General features: G+C 44.3%; 1 protein-coding gene and 1 long non-coding RNA gene across 4 annotated transcripts in view; one reads left to right on the plus strand and one right to left on the minus strand.

The window, feature by feature from the left end:
* The window catches only part of LOC137166292 (uncharacterized), a 55,776-nt gene extending 41,229 nt beyond the window's left edge, over positions 1–14,547 (plus strand). For both annotated transcript variants that reach the window (XR_010923633.1, XR_010923632.1), the window contains exon 3: positions 14,339–14,547. This is a non-coding gene — a long non-coding RNA (uncharacterized lncRNA). The remainder of the gene's footprint in view (positions 1–14,338) is intronic.
* Positions 1–20,449, minus strand: part of CDH20 (cadherin 20) — a 302,650-nt gene that overhangs the window by 1,453 nt on the left and 280,748 nt on the right. For both annotated transcript variants that reach the window (XM_067567940.1, XM_067567941.1), the window contains 3 exons: positions 17,115–17,236; positions 14,685–14,802; positions 679–930 (listed from right to left, as the gene is read on the minus strand). In XM_067567940.1, coding sequence (XP_067424041.1) covers positions 679–930; positions 14,685–14,802; positions 17,115–17,236 — 492 coding nt within the window. The remainder of the gene's footprint in view (positions 1–678; positions 931–14,684; positions 14,803–17,114; positions 17,237–20,449) is intronic.

The following is a 20,449-nucleotide window of genomic DNA, read 5'->3' on the forward strand; positions in this document are numbered from 1 at the left end:
TCCTGAGTTACAATTGAAAATAGGACTGAAGTCTTTGTGAAAACATTAGCCTATGCCTCTATCCCATTGCTCCTCAAACTGAAGGTGAATTTCTGAAATTTTAGGGAATGTGTGGATACCAATGGGAGGAGCAATTTCTGGTGTAGCCAGTAGGGGGAATGGGCAAGGAAACAGACCAGGTCTGTGGCAAGAGGAGAGAGCAAGAGAAATGTTAAGCACTTCAGCTCCCCCTTGAGATCAGATACTAACCTGAGATACTATGATGATGGGACCATATAAGTAGATAAATCCGTTTAAAACAAAGAATGGGAGCAGAGGTGCTGAACTTCTGGAAGATTCAGGGCCAAAACAATGAAATTTACAAGTTTTCAAATTGTGGTGTGTGAATGAGAGAGAACTTAGACACTTGATCATGTGATGGCTTGGCCTCCTTTGCACCATTGCTCTTCTTTGTCTCATAAAATCTTGGGAAAAATGCTGAGGTCAATAAAGAAAAAGTTTTCATACAAAGAAGGCAAAGCTTTCTTTAGGATGTCCCTGCTGCTGCTCTTATAAACACAAAGATTTATTTAATTTATATAACATCTCAGCCGTTGCGAGGCTAACAGTCTCGGCCAAGTATCACAAACAGAATAGAGGAGTTTATCCCCTCATTATGAAAGGGAACACAAGTTTTACCTAACAAGACAAAGATGCAGGCTAGGATTGCAATGAGTGCTCCTCTGCTCAGGCTGACGGGGAGTATGTAGGCCTCTGCATTGCAAGACATCACCACACCATCGTCATCACAGCTGCACACATGCACGGTCAGCGTGCCAGTACTGCTCAGCATGGGGCGCCCATTATCGGTGATCAGGATGGGGAGGTAAAAGGTGTTCTGCTCATGCTGTCGGAAGCCAGATCTCCTGGTTAAAATCCAGGCAGTGTTGTCTAGGGGAGGAAATTAACAGAGAAATTATTATATATGATGTAAACACTTTCAGCTGGAAATGGAGGTTTAAATCCTCCTCTCCCAGCATTAGAGACATGTTTGTGTTGTCCTCTCTCTGTTTTCTTTGCTTTTCACCAGTTTTTCACTCATCAGCATTTTGCCTCACTCTCCCATCCTAACTCCAACATCTTTTCAAGCTAAAACATACAGACCTGCAAGGCGTACACCTTATGAGACTCTTTTACCCTTTGTGACATAAAGTGCTTAAAGCAAACTCTCAGCCTTCAGATCTTTCTAAAATATCTGTCAGAAAGCCAGATAGAAATGAACAGTTGAGGGCAACTTGTTGTCCCTGTTTGTTCCTACTCAGCAGCTTTTCCAGACCTTGCTGTTTCTTTGTGCTTCCAGTGCAAACGCTGTGGAAACCTCTTTGTGTAACCCTTGTGGACATGTGGGGTTCTCTTATTTTTGATGTCTGGCTTGTTTTTCCTACATCTGAAAGATTTCTAAAAATCATCTGGCTCAATCATTCTGGGTCATATAAGCCATCCACTTGGTGGCACTAAGAGGATAAAAGAAGCAAAAATAAGTCTTTCAGTGTCATATTGGTTGGAAAAAAAAAAATGGATGGAACACCTTTTTCAACCCCACTCCCAAAAAAACCAGTTTCATCAAAATTAAAACATGTCCATTCCAACAAATTTTTAGATGCAAAAAAGTTTGAAATATTTTGTTTAGACAATGTCAAACATTTCATTTTGACTTTAGCATTTTGATAATATAATCTGAAGGAAATGAATTATATAATATAGTATTTATATATTTTAATGTCACATTACATTTTAATAATATAAAAGTCAAAACTAAATTAAAAAAAAAGCTGAAAATAAAATATTTGAGCACTATTTGACATGAATGTTGAAATTTTGATGGTCCCAATTAAAACATTTTTGGAATTATTTCATGGGGAAACTTTGAAATTTCAACTTTTTTTTCGTTCCATTTCAGAACAATTGCCATCCCTCCACCCTGCCAAAATGTGGGACTTTCCAGCAGAACCGAATTTACAGTTCCCAACCAACTCTATTCAAAACATGATGCCCCCCATCCACAGTGCAAACTTCACACAGTCAGGACTTCCTAATTAGTGGGTGCAGCTGGTCAGAAGGGTTGGGGTGCAAGCAGCAGTTCTTCACAGCTCTATCCTCAGGAAAACCTGTAGGAATTTCCTGTGGAAGTCAGTGCTGATCTTCTCTTCACTGATTTACTGCTGATGAGTTCTCTGGCATCTCTGCTTGTCTACACAGGGTGGAGAGGTGAAGGATTGATTTGACATGCGTTGTTTAACTTGCAGTACATGAGCTGCACTAATGGCACATACACAGACTGGTGGTGCCTCTTTCAATCTGCATCATTGTGTACACACACTGGCGGCTTGGTGAACAATAAGCATGTAGCAGTCTCTGAGGGTATCCTGTGGTCCTTTGCTTTGCTGATGAGCAGTGTGCATTCTGGGATTTGTCTTTCTGACTTGTGGAATGCATACCAGAATCCAGGGATCCTCATATTTAAAAAAAAAAAAAAAAAAATCATTATTCCTTTCTCTTCTTCCCGTCCTTCCTTTCTTGGTGGGCAAGTACCGTTTTCAAACTGCCGTCAGCAATACTGGAAACTTTGAGCGCACGCAGGCTGCTTGGACTCTATTTCAGCACTCAAAGCTTGGATGAATTTGACTTCATTTGGACTTCACTTGCCCGGTCATCAAGCAAATGATGTGGTGGCAGCAACAGCAGCTTCAGAGGAAGCAGGATGAGGAAGGAGGAGGATGACTGTGAGCAACTGCTTTGAGAGGAGCGGTTCCTGGAGCAGCTTCACAGCATGCAGCGCCATTTCTGGGCATAGGAAGCCAGCGTGGATTGGTCGGAAAGGATCGATCTGCAGAGCTGGGGCGATCAGCAGTGGCGAGAGAATTTCAGGATGGCAACTTTTTTTTGAGATCTGTGTGGACCCGGCCCCAGAGCTGCAGTGGTAGCATAACGCCGTTTGGTGCCCTGTGCCTGTGGAGAAGGAGGTTGCCATTGCCATCTGGAAGCTGGTTGCCCCAGAATGATATTGGCATATAGCTAACCAATTTGGCATGGGGAGATCAGCTGTTGGGGCTATGGAAGAAGTACCTTTTCTCCAGGTTGTAAAGCGTGGCAATGTTCAGAACATGATTAATTTTTGCACTCATAGGGTTTCCAATCTGTATTGGGGCAACTAATGGCACCAACGTACCTATTATTTGACTCGTCCTCCCACCCCTCACTCAGAATTTATACACAGAAAGGGGAATTTCTCCAAGGTGCTCTTAAGGCTGTTGACCACCGGGACATGTTTTCAGACATAAATGTTATGCAGGGTGGTCTGGAAGGGTCCACAATGTTAAGATCTTTTGGAACTCCGCTCTGTTTACCTTAATGGATGAAGGATAGTTTGCCCTAGGATCGCTATGGACATTAATGGTGTGCAGATTGCTCTGGTTATTGTAAGAGACCTGGCTTATCCTCTGCTTCTCTGGGTAACAAAGCCATTCACAGGCTGTTTGACAGAAGGAAGGAACTGTTTAACTACTGTCTTTGCAGTTGCGGAATGACAGTGGATGTGAAGCTGTTAGTGAGAGAGTGTGTGTGTGTGTGTGAGATGGATTGTGAGCAACGCGGTATTGTTTATGGATGGTGGAAACGAAGGGCAATGTTGTGGCAATCCTTTTTATCTGGTGTCTGTGCTTGGTACTTGAGTAAAACACTTAACTATTTACAGTTGATGGATTTTTCTGTGTAAAATGCATTGACGACTCTTTTATAAATGATTTTTAATGGCTTTTACTGTCGAACGCTATTATAGCCAACAGAAACAGGCTTTATTTAGAGCAATAACAAAACAAAAATTCAAAGTGACACCGTGCAGCGGAGGGCAGAACACAGTGGGAGAGGGGATTCAATTCACAGGTGAGTTTACACCTTGCTTCTTCCTCCTCTTGTTCCTGGGCCTTCTGTTGCTCAGTGGTGAGGCTCAAACTTATGAAGGGTGCTAGATGGCTCAAAAGATGAGAGCTCCCAGGTGAAATTGTTCTTGCTACCCTGAACTTGGGTTCTTGAAGGAATGATCTCGGGGGGGTTACGGGTACAGCAAGGAGGAGTTGCTAGTGCCCCACTACCCTGTATTGGCTGGGTCCTGGTTAACAGAAACTGCAGCAGATCCTTCTGGCTCTGTATTGCCTCCAGGAATTGCCTTTGTATCTCCCTGTCTGTTTCAACATCGTCTTTTGCCATGGCAATGCAGTCCCTGGCCACTCCAATCGCTGTGGGGAACTCTATTTCTTTTTCCCTCTCTGTGCTCACGTACAGCCTCAACCTTTCCACTCTTTTCATTTGTCAGTGGGACTCTGCAACATTTCATGCTGTGTTTTATGTTTTTTCTCCCTCAGGTTAGCCAGCTACTTGGCCCTTGATAAAGGCTCTGTCCTGGAGGGTGCGGCCACTGCAAGTGCTGTGGCTGTGGGAGTGAGGAAAACGTACAAGTAGTTATTGTTCACGTTCCAGAGAGGCTATAATTGTGTTTGTTTGTTTTTTTTCAAATATGCACTTGGTGACTTTTTCTCCCTAATTGTTTCCCCAGTCTTGGGGGAATTCCAGAGATGGTAAATGGTGCGTAAATGAAGAGAACTATACTGAGATTTTTTTTCTGTGTGGTTTGGGTTTGTTGCTTGGGTTTGCCATTTTGCCTTGGAGGCTAGGGAGGGGTTGGGAATTATATTCTCTGTTTGGGTTTGCATTTTTGCTTATACAGTGTCAGAGGGGTTAGCCGGGGGGTTTGTGGGGGCAAACTGGATAGTAATCTCCTCTAGGCTGTCCTGATTCTTGATGATGTTACATTGAGGTGGGGGACTAGAAGGCAGAGAATGGCCTTATTCAAAAAAAGCAAAGGGCGGATCAGCGAGATATGCTGTGAAGCTATTCACCAAGATGGTTCCCCCCAGATATTCTGCAGGAATGGAAGGGGAATGACTGCATAGCCATCCTCCATAATGTCAAGGCCAAAATCAGGCACTTTCTTAGGCTTAGTTTCTGCTTTATCTTGCCTGTAGATGTGGTGAAAGTGCAGAGAAAAATAGGATTCTGCAATGATTGTGTGAAAGCGTTCACTGTTACAGAGCATTGAGATGGTCGAGTTCAGGATCCTGATGAAAGGAAGAAAGGGGAACAGCAGGATACGGACCATGGACTTCAGAAAAGCGGACTTTGATTCCCTCAGGGAACTGATGGGCAGGATTCCCTGGGAGGCTAATATGAGGGGGAAAGGAACCCAAGAGAGCTGGCTGTATTTTAAGGAGACCTTATTGAGGGCACAAGAGCAAACCATCCCGATGTGCAGAAAGAATAGCAAATATGGTAGGCGTCCAGCTTGGCTTAACAAAGATGTCCTTGGTGAACTTAAATGCAAAAAAGAAGCTTACAAGAAGTGGAAGCTTGGTCAGATGACTAGGGAGGATTATATAAACACTGCTCAAACGTGCAGGAATGAAATGAGGAAGGCCAAAGCGCAATTGGAGTTGCAGCTAGCAAGGGACGTGAAGGGGAACAAAAAGGGTTTCTACAGGCATGTTGCCAACAAGAGGAAGATTCGGGAAAGTGTAGGCCCCTTAAAGAAAGAGGGAGGCGACCTAGTGACGGAGGATGTGGAGAAGGCTGAGGTACTCAATGCCTTTTTTGCCTCTGTCTTCACAGACAAGATCAGCTCCCAGACTGCTGTACTGGGTGGCACAGAATGGGAAGGAGGCAAACATCCCGCAGTGCTGAAGGAACAGGTTCAAGGCTATTTAGAAGGATTGGACATTCACAAGTCCATGGGGCCGGATGCAATGCACCCGAGGGTGCTGAGAGAGTTGGCTGAGTTGATTTCAGAGCCATTGGCTATTATCTTTGAAAGCTCGTGGCAACAGGGGGAGGTCCCTGAGGACTGGAAAAAAGCAAATATAGTGCCCATCTTCAAAAAAGGGAGGAAAGAGGATCCGGGGAACTACAGACCGGTCAGCCTCACCTCAATCCCTGGAAAGATCATGGAGCAGGTCCTTAAGGAATCCATTTTAAGGCACTTGGAAGAGAGGAAGGTGATCAGGAACAGTCAACACGGATTCACCAAGGGAAAGTCATGCCTGACCAACCTGATTGCTTTCTATGATGAGGTGACTGGCTCTGTGGATGTGGGGAAGGCGGTGGATGTGATATACCTTGACTTTAGCAAAGCTTTTGATACGGTTTCTCACAGTATTCTTATCAGCAAGTTAAAGAAGTATGGGTTGGATGAATGGACTATAAAATGGATAGTGAACTGGCTAGAGCATAGGGCTCAACGAGTAGTGATCAATGGCTCCATGTCTAGCTGGCAACCGGTCACAAGCGGAGTTCCCCAGGGGTCGGTCCTGGGGCCGGTTTTGTTCAACATCTTTATTAATGATCTGGAAGATGGGGTAGATTGCACCCTCAGCAAGTTTGCGGACGACACTAAGCTGGGGGGAGTGGTAGATACCCTGCAAGGTAGGGATAGGATACAGAGTGACCTAAACAAACTGGAGGATTGGGCCAAAAGAAATCTAATGAGGTTCAACAAAGAAAAGTGCAGAGTCCTCCACTTAGGAAGAAAGAATCCCATGCACAGCTATAGACTGGGGACCGACGAGCTGGGCAGCAGCTCTGCAGAAAAGGACCTGGGGGTAACAGTGGATAAAAAGCTGGATATGAGTCAGCAGTGTGCCCTGGTTGTCAAGAAGGCCAATGGCATATTGGGCTGCATTAGGAGGGGCATTGCTAGCAGGTCACGGGCAGTGATTATTCCCCTCTATTCGGCATTGGTGAGGCCGCATTTAGAATATTGTGTCCAGTTTTGGGCCCCCCAATACAAAAAGGATGTGGACAAGTTGGAGAGAGTCCAGCGGAGGGCAACAAAAATGATTAGGGGGCTGGAGCACAGGACTTATGAGGAGAGGCTGAGGGAACTGGGCTTGTTTAGTCTGCAAAAGAGAAGAGTGAGGGGGGATTTGATAGCGGCCTTTAACTACCTGAAAGGGGGTTCTAGGGAGGATGGGGCTAGGCTGTTCTCGGTGGTGGCAGATGACAGAACAAGGAGCAACGGTCTCAAGTTGCAGGGAGGGAGGTCTAGGTTGGACATTAGGAAAAAGTTTTTTACTAGGAGGGTGGTGAAGCACTGGAATGGGTTACCTAGGGAGGTGGTGGAATCTCCATCCTTAGAGGTTTTTAAGCTGCGGCTTGACAAAGCCCTGGTTGGGATGATATAGCAGAGGTTAGTCCTGCTTTGAGCAGGGGGTTGGACTAGATGACCTCCTGAGGTCCCTTCCAACTCTAATATTCTATGATTCTATGATTCTATGATTTGTACTGCCATGGGGAGCTGTAATTTTGTACCTTTATAGGCATGCAATGCCCATGTCCACCTCACAGAACCTGAGAATACTAACCAAACTTCCTGTGATCACTGCCTCAAACTGTTGTCAGGGGTGCGGGCGGAGGCTGTGCCAGGCTGCCATTTTGAGCTGGCAAATGGGGTTGGAGGGTTTTCCAGACAGGACAGATGCAGGGAGAAGAAAGAAAAATAGATAGATGGGCATGAGTCCTACAGGGCATGGGCTTGAAAATGGTTGATAGTCGGGGCTTTAGCATGAGACAGAGGCAGACTGCTTTGCCAGAGCAGTCACCATTTTGAAAACTTTATGGTGGGGTCAAAAGGACAATGTGGACTGGGTGTGTGGGGGGTGGGCTGGAGCCTCAGAAAGGCTCCTAGCTCGCATTTGCCTAAAGTGACTGTGGCTATGGGGCTCCCAAAATAGAAGCTAGCACAGTAGTACAGCAAAATGACAATAATAAATGATAAAGACAGATATTTACATGACAAGGAGGATCTTGAGAGGATCTGCTCTTTGTCCCAGCCTGGGTTTCTGACTTGGGCTTGGTTGTTGCATGTCAGGAATTGGGCTCACTTTCTGCTTAGCCAGTGTCAGCATCCTGAGTCCTGAAGAGATCTTAGCTTTCTGGAGACAGGTCTTCACTGGCCTGGTCATGCTTATCCTCCAGTGAGTCTTGCTGGCTGTCCTGGGGGTGGGGACAGAGCAGAAAACAAGGCCCATGACCTCTCTGGTTTGGGTGGTAGGGTAACGGATTAAAATTCTGTCCCACTCCTCAAAAGATGGACTGGTCCCATTGCCACTGGGCCTTTTCCTGGCATCCTTGGTTTAAATGGAAGTCCTCCGGAGTTGTTTTCTCTTTATCCTGCCCTGTTTGGAGTGCTGCTTGAGGTCCCTCATGGTTATCTGCTTAGCAGTGTCCACAGAAAGATCTTGATTCTGGTGGCCGGCCACAAGAGCTTCCTGATGCTTCTCCCAACAGGGTGATGAGATTCAGGTTCTCAGCACAGCTCCAAGCAGCTGCTCTAGGTATGTTGAAGGTTTCGGGGGTAACACTGCAGCAATGTTGATGTACTCAAATACAGGAGCAAATGGACAAAATCTGGTCCTGTGCCAAGTTTTAAACAGGGGAAGGGGCTTCTGGCCATCTTGACACCAGAGCAGTGGAAGGCACACAGGTAAACAAACAGGTCATTAATGATTCCCTGCAAAGCAGTGTGGGATGCACCTGGAGGACTGCCAAAGTATGGCATAGCAGCTTTGCTTGCACACAAACACTAGACTGACACAAATGGAGTTTGTTCTAACTTAGCTGACTTTGAAAGAAGATTCCAGAGTTCACGATAAATACCGAATTAATATGCTATAATGAATTGCTGCATGTGTACTCAAGCATTTTCACACCAGTTTAACTCAGTTTACACCTCCCATGTAGACAAGCACTATGCCTATTGGAAGGCCCATGAATGTGTAGGAAGGTATGGTAGCAGGACTCTTAAGCAGTCTGTGCTGCTAAGAGGGAAGAGGAAACTGAAGGGGTAGGACAGAAGACTTGGCTCTATGTACAAATGTCCTAATCATCTCTGGAACTTCTTTGCAGATCTTGGGGCATCCACTTATTCGTAGGGCCACAGCTCCTTTTCTTTTTGATGGGCCAAAAACTCCACCTCCACTTTCCCTGGATGGAATGATGCTGTGGGATCTCTGAATTGCAGTGCTTGCAGTTTCCTATTTAATTTTGCTACCGCCCCTCTGTTTAGGTCAAAGGAAATAATAATCTAGCCATTGGTGCTTTTGGCTGGTTTATCAGGTGTATTGATGTCCTCAGAAGTGCCTGGTGCTATCAGTGTTTATGGGCTGGGCTGGCATAAATGACACTGCTAGCTAGAGCTGGTAGGAAAACTTGCATTCAAAAATAAAGGGGAAAGATTGACACTTTCCTACCTGTTAAAAGTGAAATTTGTATAAACATACTCAGGTCAGAGAGTTGCTTTGTTTGCAGAGGAAACAGTTTTAAGCTGCCCATCCAAAGTTATTAGCTACACTGTAGGAGTGAAATGTTCTACAGCAGCGGTTCTCAACCTTTTTTTCCCTGAGTACCATTCGGGGGAGGGGGGGCGACTTGCGGCGGTGACGGGGTTACATGGGGGGAACAATGCCCTCCGCCGAAACCCTGCCGCCGTTTGCCCCTTTTCGGCGGCAGGGTTTCGCGGGGGTGGGTGAGGGGGATGACTTTCGGCGGCGGCGGGGTTTCGCGGCGGGGGAGAGGGGGGACTTTCGGCGGCAGATTCGGCGGCACAGTACGGCTCGCGTACCACCCAGCCTTCTTCGAAGTACCACCGGTGGTACGCGTACCACAGGTTGAGAACCGCTGTTCTACAGCATTATACACCATGCAACCAAAGCTTAGGCACTCGTCAAGGCCCCTTGTAGCACGCAACACTCTAGACTAAATTATGCAGGAAACTCTGTAGCATCATTCAGCATTGGCAACCAATATAATTTAGAACAAACAAAGAAGCAAACAAAAACACGTCCTCAAAATTCATGAGATTTTTTTGGGAAAAAATATTAATACATGTTGGTGCTCTCCATCTGTTTTTCTGGCTTTTGAGTCTTTATGAAGCACTTGGGTTAAGTTTTCAAGCTTCTTCTCCCTAAGTATAAAGTCTCCATATAATTTTTTAATGAAAATGGAGTGCCTCATTAATCACATGACTCCAGCAGCTGAGTCTTTAAGAAAAATACCAACCATCTGCAGCCTCAGCTCCTGAGTGTTGACAACACTGATTATGTGGCAATGCTTATTCATTACCAGTCCATTTGATATATGGCAAAGTTTTAAAAATGGGGAGCCAGGGGCAAGCAGCAGAAAGAAGTAGCTGCCATCCCTGCCACCACAGCACCACCACGGTGAAATTCCATTCCTATGCCCCTTAGTAGCTCTGGAGTTGGGGAACGGCTCAGGTGCTGCAAAATGGCAGATGCCATCTTCTGCAAACCTCTGTGTATAAGTTGTTTCTTGTCTTTAGGCTGCCCACATGCCCTATAACATCGCTCCAGCAACTACTGCAATGTCCTTTCAGCAGCATATCTAGTAAAGTGAGTGGAGAAGCAGAAGCCGTGGCTGGAAATGGCAATTTGTCTGGATTTATAGTGTGCCAACACTTAGTTCTGTGGCATTTTGGAAAAAAGTAAATGATGTGGCTGGCTGGCTGCATAGCCACACTCTATATGGGACCTTGCTTACAGCGTACTTGGGCACAGCAAAAGTCTGTTTTAAAGTGCACAATAATGGAAGTCCTGAATGCAATTCAGGTGACAATGAAGTCAAGTTGTTTGGGGAAGGAGGGGAGACGTCATCATTTTGAGCAGTTCAGCTATTCGGGTTTCCCTCAGCTCAGGGAGTCTCTCCTCTCGCTTGACCAAGCAGTGCATAAGTTGGTACTTCTAGGAGGTGAGATCTCATTAGACTCTCTTGTGCTCTGCTGTACAGCAGGGCCTCCCCAGGGGCCAGGTCACAATCCTATTTGGCCCAGCCTCCCCTCTGTGTGCCAGGTTGCAATACCAATCTCTGAAATTTGGCCCTGCTGCCCCTCCGTCTGTACAGAGAGGTGGCAGAGTCAAATTTCAGTGGCATTGTAATCACACATTTAGTATGGGACCATGGCTTAAAAGTGGTCAGGCCATAGGTCCCCTGCTTCTGCGGCCTATGGAATCTTGAGCAAGTTCACCTCTTGACTGGCGCCACTGATTATAAAAGGGCTCTACTTTATTCATAAAACAGGTCACGTTTCAGTACAGTGAGTGAGTTTGGCTGAGGTTGTGCAGCATTAGTTAATGACAAACCCTAAATATTGTAAATATTAGTTCCTTTCTAGGATGGAAAACCATTTTTATAATCAAATGTTGAAGCAAATCTTTTGGTTGCTGCACATACAACTTTCAGATCTTGCTTAAACATTCCTGGTGGTGTAGCACCCCTTGGCATTGTTGTACGTTGGCTGCCCTTTTCTTTTTATTTAGCTTGATATTGGGCAGGGATCTAATTCATCCCTAAAGAATATCTGGACTTATTGCATTGTAACTGCAATAGGTTTGTGCCATATCCTGTAGTCATGAGTCTCATCACACACCAATGTGATTTGATGCAATACTGCTGGGCATATAAGATGATGGAATGTGACATGGTATGTCAGAAATTTGAATACACCACTTGTCCAGATTGGATACCTGCTAGAGCCTAACCCAAAAGAGAAGCTCTATGAAAAATGGTTGATATGAAAGCAGAGGTAGTGTTTACATTTCAACCTCAGTACAATCTAGTGCAGCTTCTTTTGATCACAGAGGGAAAGACGCTGCACTCAAGGCTGTGGCTAAAGAGTAGATGGATGTAGCTCTGTACCACTTCTGGCAGAGGAACAGTCTCACTTGGTCCTTGGTCAAAGAGGGAGCACATCGGCTACTCCAACCTCTGAGATGCACTATACTCCATGTCATGCAGGATCAGTTTTGCAGGCTGGTAGGTGCGTGCGCATGTGTGTGACTGCATGAGAGCAAGCTGTGATTGTCCTTTCCTTCCTGCCACTCCCTGCTCCAGCTGAGCTGATTACTCCCCAGAAAGCAGCAGGAGGGAGCACTCACTGTATTCCAATAAATTCAGGGAACACAACAAACCCTGGCTTATGGGAGTGGGGAAGGCACCATGCATGAATCTGTGCGAAGACCAGAGATCATCTACCCCAGAATTTGTATGGGTTTTCTTAAAGTAATTTATAAATAATACAAAGCAATAATTTACCAGAGAGAGGTGGGGGAAGCAGCCATTTTTAATAAAGACAACCAACCTTGAAAAAGGAAATTTGATTTTCTCAGGATTTTAGCTCATTGGTTTTATTTTTGTCATGTCATGCTTAGATTTAAGGAAAAGGGTCTTTAACAACTCACGAGTCACTGGGGTACACTAAAACAGCCTGCGGAGTGGAGGTGGAAGTGTGAGATTGCAGCCAAATACCTAGACACCTGTATGAAACTGGTGACTGTACCCATCATGGTTGCTATTCCCTTTCATTACCAGAAGCTGGAGGTCAGAGGTTCAAAGCAGGAGAAGACTATATCAAAATATTCCTTGTGAATTCAGAAAATTATCTACAGATTTATAGATCCTCCCATCCTGATGGCAAAAACAATTAATGCCTTTACCCCCATATGCTCTCCTGAATGTAGAGGAGATTTTCAGACTGCTAACTGACTTTTAGAACAAAGTGAGATTTTAAGTGTTGCTTGCGTTCTAGAGCTTTGATAAAGAGTTACTCCTAATCACTGTGGTGAATAACAATGTATTAAGTAATCTTACGAGTTTAGTCCCATACTCCAAGTTGGGAGGAATTGTTCTCTAGGGTTTAGTGTGCAGGACTGTGATTCAAGAGTTCTGTTCTCAGCATTATCATAAAGTGGCTTTAGCCAAGTATCTATCCTCTTTGTGTTTCACTCTCGTAATCTGTAAAGGAATTTGAGATTCCCAGATGAAAGTATCACTATAAAGCTTTATCACTATGTATGTTGCCACTGAACTCAGAACAGTTAAGGCAGTTATGGATGCACATAAGCCCTCAAGGGACCTCCTGAATCACTAAGGCCAGTCCCCTACCATTGCATCATACGTTCCTCTTCCTAAACTTAAATCTCCATATACATTTCAGATTTGTAACCAATACTATTCCTTTGCTTGCCAGGATCCAAGTCTCTGAAAAAATGGTATTTTAAAGAGAACAGGAGGTGCACAGAGATTCAATCACTGCTGTCACCAGTAATTATACATGGCACAGCCAGGCACAGAAAAAGTACATCTGATGCTGAGAATTTTCATAAGTTTCTATTTTTAGTACAATGCCTCAAGGAGAAAATGATCCTAGTTTGCCAAATGTTACAGTGGGGGTTGCTTTTAACTTTATTGGCAAAATATGTTCCCAGTCTCCTCAAAAGCAAGACAAGGTAACACAATGTTGTATGGGGAAACCTTGGTGCCCCTCTCCACATAACAGTAGGAGCAGACACAGCATGGGCCTGCTGCTGTGAAAGGTTGCTGGCCACCTTGCTAGTTGCATCCTTTTTAAAAGTGCCCATCTGTTAGCCATGGCAGAAACGCCATCTACATTTATAATTGACATCAGAAACTTTCCTGTGTAGGCCTGGAGATGGATGGACAGAAGCATAGTGGAGTAGGAAGCAATGCTGTATTCCGTATATGTGTTATGTATTTGGATGATGGCCAGGGATTTTATACATGTCTTTATTTTCACTTATTTAAAAATGTCTCCAACCTCTCTGGCTGAACCAGTGTACCATTACTTTCCTAAACCTGTATCAGCTTGATAATCAATGCTAGGTCTCCTATATGGCAGTGCAGAGGAGTAGTTCTGTGCCACTGGGCAAGATGTGGTGAGCTGTTTCTGCACTAAATATTGCATTGAAAACATTTATATAGTTGTGGTCACCTCTTAAAGATAGAATGAAGGCCACTCTGGGCCTGATCCTGTTTCCCTTATTTGTGTGTGAAGATTGCAAGATCAGGTCCAGTTCCAAAGGTGTTTCACTTTGACTAATCCCATTTGAACCAGCCAGCTAACATGCCTGATTATCTCCCTGTTCTTGGTTAATGGTTTTTCACTGTCTTATTCCCTACTGCCTTTTTTGAGTGTTCTGCTCTGGCTTCTCCCTTTCTGCTCAGTGCATCCTAGATGGCTTCTTACCTCTGTGCCAAGCCTTTCCCATGTAACTCTTACAGTTTTTTTTTTATGCGCAATAAGTGAGCAAGTGTAAAGAGGAAGAATGGAAAGCTTTGAGAAAAAGAGAGGGGACACTTAGAACATTCACTTTCTGTGCCTAGAAGAAAACATGTAGGGTGCAAAGAGAGCAAAATAATTTCCCTCTGATTTTTCTCTTAGTTTCAGTTCTAATCCTACCTTTTAAGGATTGCCTTTTGAACCAAGTCCCACTCTTGAAATGTTGTATGCCTACAGCATGACCACAGGATCTGAAGTTGCACCATGCTGACACTTTTCCTCGAAGAAAAGAGCCTATCACTGGGAAATATTTATAGAGAAGCAAATATTGTTGTATAACCTTCCATTGTATAAAGTAATGTCATTTTATTGCTGCCTTTAAGGAGCAGGTGTCACTTGGCATTATTTGAAATGGCAGTCTCATAGGACACTGCGAGTCCAACCCTCTCCTGTCCAACTCGGGCTATAGAAATAAGTGTAACTAACTGACGGTGTCCACTCTGATTACCTTGATTGTCCCTCAGAGTAAAGTTGGGGTTGTTAGCTGCCTCAGGAGCCAAGCTGTAGTAGAAGTGCTGACCCTCCTGTGGGTCATCCTGGTCTACAGCACTCACTGTCTGAATCAGCTGTAGGATGCAAGAACAAAACAAACAGATGGGTAGCAGCCCTGCCAGCATGACACTGCTTAAAGAATTACACTTTAAAAGTGAAAGCAAATGCTGTGCTTGAACAAGCCCATCTTGTGAGGGACAAGTCATGACTTGAGACCACGAAACCCTTCTAGACTTCATTTCAGTGCAATCCTACAAATCCCAGTAAAAGAAGGGATGGGTCAATTGGTTTGGTTAAAATAACAGACACGTCACTCCCCCTACCCCCAACCCCAACTCAAATCAAACCTTTTTTCAAGGCTGTGAAATGCTCAGAAGTACGTGTATCAGAGGTCACAGGAAAGCCCACTGTCATGACCAAGTAGATAACTTTTCCACACTGAACCCTAAATGGATATCTAGAGTGTTTAAAATTATGTTCAAAACACTCAATTCTGATTTGAGCACCCAAATGCAGTACTGTGGATGCTGGATGCGTAAGGGCCAAGTTGAGCAACCGTTTGGGGCAATGACAAAATTCCCTCTGACAATGAGTGTAGGATCAGACCTTGAATAACTATCTTGTGTGCCTGACTGTGGGACATGGACACCTTAATGAAAAAGGCCATCTACAAAGGGCATGATGGAGACAGAGAAGGGACAGCATCATGGAATCAGCACTGCTTGCTTTAGTGGAGTGATAATGAGTGGAGCCTATGTTGCTTACAGGCGTCTAGGTATTTCTATGTGATCAAATCCCTAGAGCATAGTCTCTCAACCTGTGGTTTGTGTACCGCTGGGGGTACACAAGACACAGGCAGGTCGTACCTGGGGAAAAACAGAGTAAAGGAGAGGCGGGCGGCTGCTGCTGACTTCTCGGGAAGCCAGGCGGCAGCAGCTGGCTTCCCACCTGGTCCCAGCTTCCAGGTGGGAGGCGGGCAGCAGCTTCTAGCTTCTGGGGGAGGCAGGCAGGAGCCCCCCACTTCCTGCCGGGTCCCAGGAGCCCGGTGGCAGCCTCCTGCATCTCGCAAGCTGGGCTCACAGGTGGGTGGCAGTCACATGCGCCCCGGCTCCAAGCTGAAGGACAGCCTCCAGCGCCCCGGCTTGAAGACGGACAGCAGCTGCCTGCCCACATCCCTGCGTCCCAGCCGGCACGGAAGCCTCCTCTACCCCAGCTTGGATTGAGTGGCAGTCACCCACCTCCTGGGCTGGCAGCCAGGCGGCAACTGCCTACAACTTGCCCAGGTGGCAGCTCCCCTCGCCAGCTCAAAGCCCAGTGACCAGAAAACTTGTCAATTTCACTCGTGTAACTGAGCAGTGAAATTGACAACTATGACAGCCCAAGATTTTACCAGTTACCCTCTTCCTCTCTCTCTATCTCTCGCCCTCCTTCTATATCTCTCTCTCACCCCTTCCTCCTCTCAAATCTACGGCAAAAAATTTGGCGCGGCACTTTATAGTCCCCAGCATTGGCATACCACTCAAAATCTCCTAGCTTTGGTCAACATCACCTCTAGCCCAGGTACATACTTGAGTTACGCACCCCTGGTGTACCAGTGGTAACCCTACCTACACTAGATCTGACATCTGTCATATCACAGCCTTATATACTCAGCCCTTCTTCCAACATATGGCTCACAATAGTCTGTAAATATAAAATCTTGTGGAAAATTGAGTGTTGGGAGTACTTATTAAAATGTTCAGAAGTTAGGGGGTACTTGCTACTTAAAAGGTTGGGAAACACTGCCCTAGAGAGCTGACTCTCATTCGTCCTTTCCTACATGGATACGTTCAGTTCTATGCAACTTACTGTATATATGGGGTTCTTCCTGCTAGGATTTATTTTAAAAAACCCAAACAAATCAAAAATCCCATCCCGAGGCCCTGTCTGTCATATAGAGGTACTAAAGATTCCACAGTGCTCTTCATTCAAGCCAGAGTTTGCCCCAGTGGTCTTGGTTTACATTTCCTCTTGGTGTTGCTGTTGTGCAACACGCTGTCTGCTGCCAGCCTCCCTAGAGATGGCTTCATGTCAGCAGTGAAGTGAGTCAGAGTTTGCAAAGTCCTTCATGATCAAGGGTGAGAATAAAGGTGCTATGGATGGTATTATTACTAGCACACTGTATTTTCCTTTGGGAAAAAATGGAGTTGGCAGAAGACACACAGTGGGCTAAGAGCAGCAGAGGTGCTGAACAGAGCTCTGATGAAACATCTGACATTCTGTACTGCTATCCACTTTGCCCCATCCCCACCCTTTCTTAGTTGCTAGCTATGCCCATACAATGCATGTAGTATCTGCCTGTAAGAGACAACATTCATCTCACACAAACATTATTAGGACTTCTCACCTGTCCAGCTTTTGCATTTTCACACACAAAAGCTTCATAGAACCTGGAAAACTGAGGAGCATTATCGTTCACATCCAGGACTTTTACTGTGACTGATACGCTGCCAACCTGTGAGGGATTGTCTAAAAGAAGAAAGAACAAAACAATTACAAGGACTTCATTCATGATCACAGGGAAAAGCAGCTGCTTGTCCTACCACAAAGGAAATGGAACTCTCCTTTTAGCCTAGTTGCACTGAATGAAATTATTCTAATTTAATGGATGTAGGTAATCTTGCCTCCAGTATCGGCTGACTGAGTTCCAGCTTCCATTCTAACCACCTCCACTTCTCAACTGATCACAGCTTTCTCAAATCCAAGGTAAACTTCTGGGAAAGTGTGAGAAGATGCCCAGAGTTAAGGTAGGCTAGGGTTAGCAGGTGCGGTTTAGTCAGTCTTGTTTCAGAAGGCATTGGGCTCAAGAAGCCCTTACTTAAGAGCTGGTAAAATTGTTTTATGAAATTCTGCAATTCTAAATTTTGAGAAAAAAAATCAGAATTTCAACTATAAAACAGTTTGGCATTTCGGACAAATATTTAATACAAGAATTGTCCAATTTTTTGACCAGCTATAGCATTGGTTGAAAAACGTAAAAATTTCTACTCAAATTTCAATGAGAAAAAAATGGAATTTGCATGACATCTTTTGTAAAAATTATGTTCCACTTGTTTATCATCTCAGTTGCTCACAAATGGAAGAAGAGCTGAGTTCAGGAAGCATCAAGGCAAATATCTTTAGATCAAAGCACTTACAAACCCAGTATCTATAAGATGAATAAATTAGCTTTTTCTTCTTGTGGTGTTTGCTTTGTTTGTCTCCCACCACCAATTTTCCCACATAAAAAAACCAAAACGAAACACCATACAAAAAACAAGATGAAGACTGATAGAAAAATGCTCAACTTTTATAGACTTTTGAGATTCAATTAACAACTTTAATCCTGCTACCTTGTGTATTTGTCTTAAGATATGATCTCCTTCATATCATGTAATATTTTCACATACAGTAGAGCCTACACTCTGGAATTTCTTTGTTTTATGTACAATATTCATATTGCCTGTATTATTTAGTTAATACTGTCAAATAATTTTACTTTTCACTACGCTATAATTTGACTATCTATCCATGTATGTTCTTATACTGCACCTATCACTAAGTCATATGAACATCTAATTTATAGACTGAATAATATCAAATTAACTTTTAAAAATAGAAACTCATAGATGTTAACACCAGTAGGGATCAACTAGTCAGGCCACAGAACCTCACCCGCCCACTCCTGTAATAGACCTCTACTCTCTAGCTGAGTCACTGAAGTCCTTAAATCATGATTTGAAGACTTCAAGTCACAGTGAATCCACCATTTACAGTAGTTTAAAGTTGTAAGCGACCCATGTCCCATGCTGCAGGAGGAGGACCATGCAAGTCAATAGGCAGACCATGGACCAAATCTGGACCACCAGACACTTTTGAACGGACCCTGAAATCTTTATATTTATCATCATTACTGTTATGTATTATTATTTTCTTAGGCGTCTGTATGTTAACTATACCTTGAGCAAGAAATTTGGACCCTGACAAAAAATTGACTACCCCTGAGCATGTGGACAAGATCCACCAGCCAGACACTTGGGAAGGAATTCTCTGTAGTAACTCAGAGACCTCCCCCTCTAGTGTTCCATCACCAGCCATTGTAGATATTTACTACGAGCAGTCGCAGATCACCTACATGCCATTATAGACAGTCTCATCATACCATCCCCTCCATAAATTTATCAGGCTCAGTCTTGAAGTCAGTTAGGTTTTTTTTGCCCCCACTGTTCCCCTTGGAAGGCTGTTTCAAAACTTCACTTCTCTGATTGTTAGAAACCTTTGTCTAACTGCAAGACTGAACTTGTTGGCCAGTTTATATCCATTTGTTCTTGTGTTTACATGGGTGCTTAATTCCTCTTCCTTCCAGGTATTTATCCCTCTGATGTATTTATACAGAGCAATCATATCTCCCCTCAGCCTTCTTTTGGTTAGGCTAAACAAGCCAAGCTCTTTGAGTCTCCTCTCATAAGGCAGGTTTTCCATTCCATAGATCATTCTAGTAGCCCTTCTCTGCACCTGTTTCAGTTTAAATTAATTTTTCTTAAACACGGGAGACCAGAACTGCACACAGTATTCCAGATGAGGGCTCACCTAACACTTCCCTATCTCTACTGGAAATACCTGACTTGATGCATGCTAGGACTGCATTAGCCTTTTTTCACGGCCACATCACATTGGCGAGTTATAGTCATCCTGTGATCAACTGATACACCCAGGTCTTTCGCCTCCTCTATCACTTCCAACTGATATGGCCCCAGCTTATTGAAAAAATTCTTCTTGTTAGTCCCTAAATGCATGACCTGGCACTTTGCACTATTAAATTTCACCTTCTTCATCCACTGTATGTACGAGTGCACACTGATTCAGGCAATTTGGAAGCTAGAAGACTAATATAAATGTTGTACTTGCACATATAGAGAAGTGACATTGTGTTTCAGACATTATAGGACATGCCTGTATCTACAGCCAATCCAGAGAATGAGTCAGTGGGTGCTGTGCAAAGGAAGCTCATCTTTTCCTTTGTCTGATCCTAGTGCTGCTCTAATGCCTGGCTTTAACCGAGTCTCTGGGATGCTTTGGCCACAGGAGGCTGTGAGCACACAGCTAAGGATGGGTAGGGATGATTTGACGTCATCTCATGTCATGACTATATGGGCTGCTATATGGGCAGCAGGGAGGGGAGTTATGTTATAAAAGCCCTTACATCAGCTCTCCACTACTGGGGTAGGTCACCCTTGTGCTTAGGTAACTTAGGTGATCCTACTTGGACTTATTAAACTGGATTTATGGCTGATTTAGACTAGTGGTGTAGTGCAAGGAAGTGACAAGTCAAGCTTCTCTTGATCTGGCCCTCAATCTTTTTCAGACAAAACAAGCAATTCTTCATGGACGACTAATCCCTGGCAAAATTTTTAGTTTTATCTTTGAGCTGTGCATATAAAAAACAAACCAACCCTCGACACATTTGTTAAAGCGGGAATGGTGTATTTCTCACCCCCTTTCACCTAACTCAAAGATGGCTAGGTGGATTTTGTACAAACTTTCAAAAAAAAAATTCACCTGCAGACGGAGGGTGAATATATAATAATAATAATAAAAAAATCATTGGGCCAGAGGCAGAGAGAGAGCAAGCAGGAAAATGACTCTGTAGCTTGGTGGTTAGAACACTCTGACCTGGGATGTGAGAGACCCAGGACACAGTAT

This window comes from Emydura macquarii, unplaced genomic scaffold (genome assembly GCF_026122565.2).
Source record: "Emydura macquarii macquarii isolate MOO-44397 ecotype Brisbane River unplaced genomic scaffold, CSIRO-AGI_Emac_v2 contig_2825, whole genome shotgun sequence".
Taxonomy (NCBI): Eukaryota; Metazoa; Chordata; order Testudines; family Chelidae; genus Emydura; species Emydura macquarii.